Source organism: Contarinia nasturtii, unplaced genomic scaffold (assembly GCF_009176525.2).
Source record: "Contarinia nasturtii isolate CC-2019 unplaced genomic scaffold, AAFC_CNas_1.1 Cnas_scaffold_350, whole genome shotgun sequence".
NCBI lineage: Eukaryota > Metazoa > Arthropoda > Insecta > Diptera > Cecidomyiidae > Contarinia > Contarinia nasturtii.
In genome coordinates, this window is record NW_022197705.1 from 524543 (window position 1) to 526646 (window position 2104).

The 2104-nt window shown below is 32.7% G+C and overlaps 1 protein-coding gene across 2 annotated transcripts; it reads right to left on the minus strand.

Annotated features, from left to right (window-relative positions):
* Positions 1–550: 550 nt before the first annotated feature.
* LOC116338141 lies at positions 551–1447 on the minus strand. Of its 2 annotated transcripts, XM_031763222.1 has the most exons (4): positions 1324–1447; positions 1210–1243; positions 986–1075; positions 551–892 (listed from the first exon to the last, which is right to left on the minus strand). In XM_031763222.1, exons 1-4 carry the CDS (start codon positions 1432–1434, stop codon positions 633–635), a joined length of 495 nt encoding a protein of 164 aa, XP_031619082.1. In that variant the 5' UTR covers positions 1435–1447; the 3' UTR covers positions 551–632. The 2 variants fall into 2 exon arrangements, with proteins under 2 accessions (XP_031619082.1, XP_031619081.1); XM_031763221.1 differs by having other exon boundaries at positions 551–1075.
* Between the last annotated feature and the right edge of the window lie 657 nt (positions 1448–2104).

A 2104-nucleotide genomic window follows, 5' to 3' on the forward strand; every position in this document is an offset into this window, starting at 1 on the left:
TCATTCAGTAGTACATTGAAACTAATGTCCTTCGTTCGTAATCGACAATTATATCGAATAATTTTTATGACTTAATATTATTCACTTCAAAATTAAATTAAATTAAAATTTAGTTTGAAATGTCTTTAATTTGTTTCAAAATGCTGTTCAAATGAAGAAAAGATAAGAATAAGCCGATAGTCCACGATGCATCAGCAAAAACCATCACTTGTTAGCAGTATATCACCAGTTGCATATGCTCTGTTAAAATATATCATAGAGTAACACATTCCGTTCCATTTCGCTTCATTTTAAATTGTATTGGGGTACAACACATGTTGTCAGCCCGTTCGCTTCGTTGAGGGGGTGCAAGAAAATTTCAAATTAACCATTTCACCACAATTGAGCCGAAATTATACGCAGAACCGAAAAATACATTTTTGAACTCTATATTTATAAACAAATATACTTTGTGTCGAGTTTATTTTTGAAAAACCATTTTTGTGGATTTAATTGAATGAATTCGATATGTTTAAAAAAAAATATTCTATTTGAATTTTTCCAATAAAAATTTAAACCGAAAATTAATTTTTGTATTTAACAAATGGAAAGAAAAACATGGAATTTCGATTGCAAAAACATAAAAAATATAATTAATTGCTTGGTCCTGGAAGTTCCTTCAATCTTCGTCGTCTTTCTTCCTCTAGAACTTCCGCTATTTCCTCTTTTTCTTCGATTTCTTTCATCGCTTTCATCGATTGGTGCGCACAGATACAAGGGCTACCTCCCAAATTTACAGCCACATTAGCAGATTTTTTTCCCACGTCGATCCCACTGTTAACCGTATTTACCACACTACCCGCTAAGGAAGTAGTTGAGTCAGCTACAAATTGCATAGTTCCATCAGGATCTCCTGCAAAGTCAAAAGGAAAACATCCAATCGCAACTGCTGAGGCAAGAGCTTCCACACCTACTTTAAGGCCATTACCAGCCAAATTTACCGTACTTTTTCCTAGTTCGACACTTGATTTACTAACTTTTTTTGCAGTTTTTTTAGCGCCCTGTTTCATAGCCATCACAATTTTTTTTGCTTTTCCTTTAACACAAAAAATTGTGAAACTTATATTACAATAATTTCATTTCAATATCAAGCACTCAGATAGCATCATTCCATGTTTTGTATAGATCTATCTATTTCTGAATATTTGTTCAATATCCATTAATACTTACCACCGCCATTCGCATTTGCGCATGGAATTAGGAGCTGTGAAATAAGACGAATATGAAAGAATAGTGAATGTGTTAACCAAGGTCTCAATCTTTTGTAGAAATTTATAAAATTACCTCCAAAGTAATAGTTACAATCAAGAAAAAACAGAGAGTCTTTCGATTCATCTTATCTTCACGGAAAAATTGACTGACATTTTTTATCAAATGACTACGGCTTATATTCATTTTGAAACATAGTAAAATTATTCATATGTTCAAAACTTATTTAAAAAATTGTTTGCTTATAAAACAGAATTTTATATACGCAGAACTTGTTTTTGTAAATGTTGTTTGTCAAAGCAATGATGTTGTTACTTTTCCGCACACACCTAGTTTGTAAGGTAAAGTATTGGAATCGGTCGAAAAATTAATACCCATCACAAATGTGTTTTATGGGTGTTTTTGGGGCCAGGGAACACAAATCAAACGTTTTTTCGATGTCCGAATGTATGTGCGTGGTACCCTGTACGCTGTACGCAAAAATTTGTTAACACGATAACTTTCAAACAAGAAAAGTAATTCAAAATCTGACTTCACAGGATGATTGGGGTTGCCGAGGAATAGAAACCATTAGATTTTGAGCGACTTTGGCTGATAGAGTGCCGTGTCATGTCTGGTGTGATGCCCATGGCCATCCATGGGAAAAATTCAATTTTTCATCCAAAAGTGATATTTAATGAATACATAAACCCAAAAAAATATGTATTGGAGGGTTTTTTGGCACGAGAAAACTGAATATGAGGTTAGTTTTGTGATACAAATAATTTTCGACACACTTTTCATACAAAAATTTCAAAAATTTTGGATTTTTGTATGATATCGTAATGAGCTGAAACTTTGCACAGGTTATTTTACA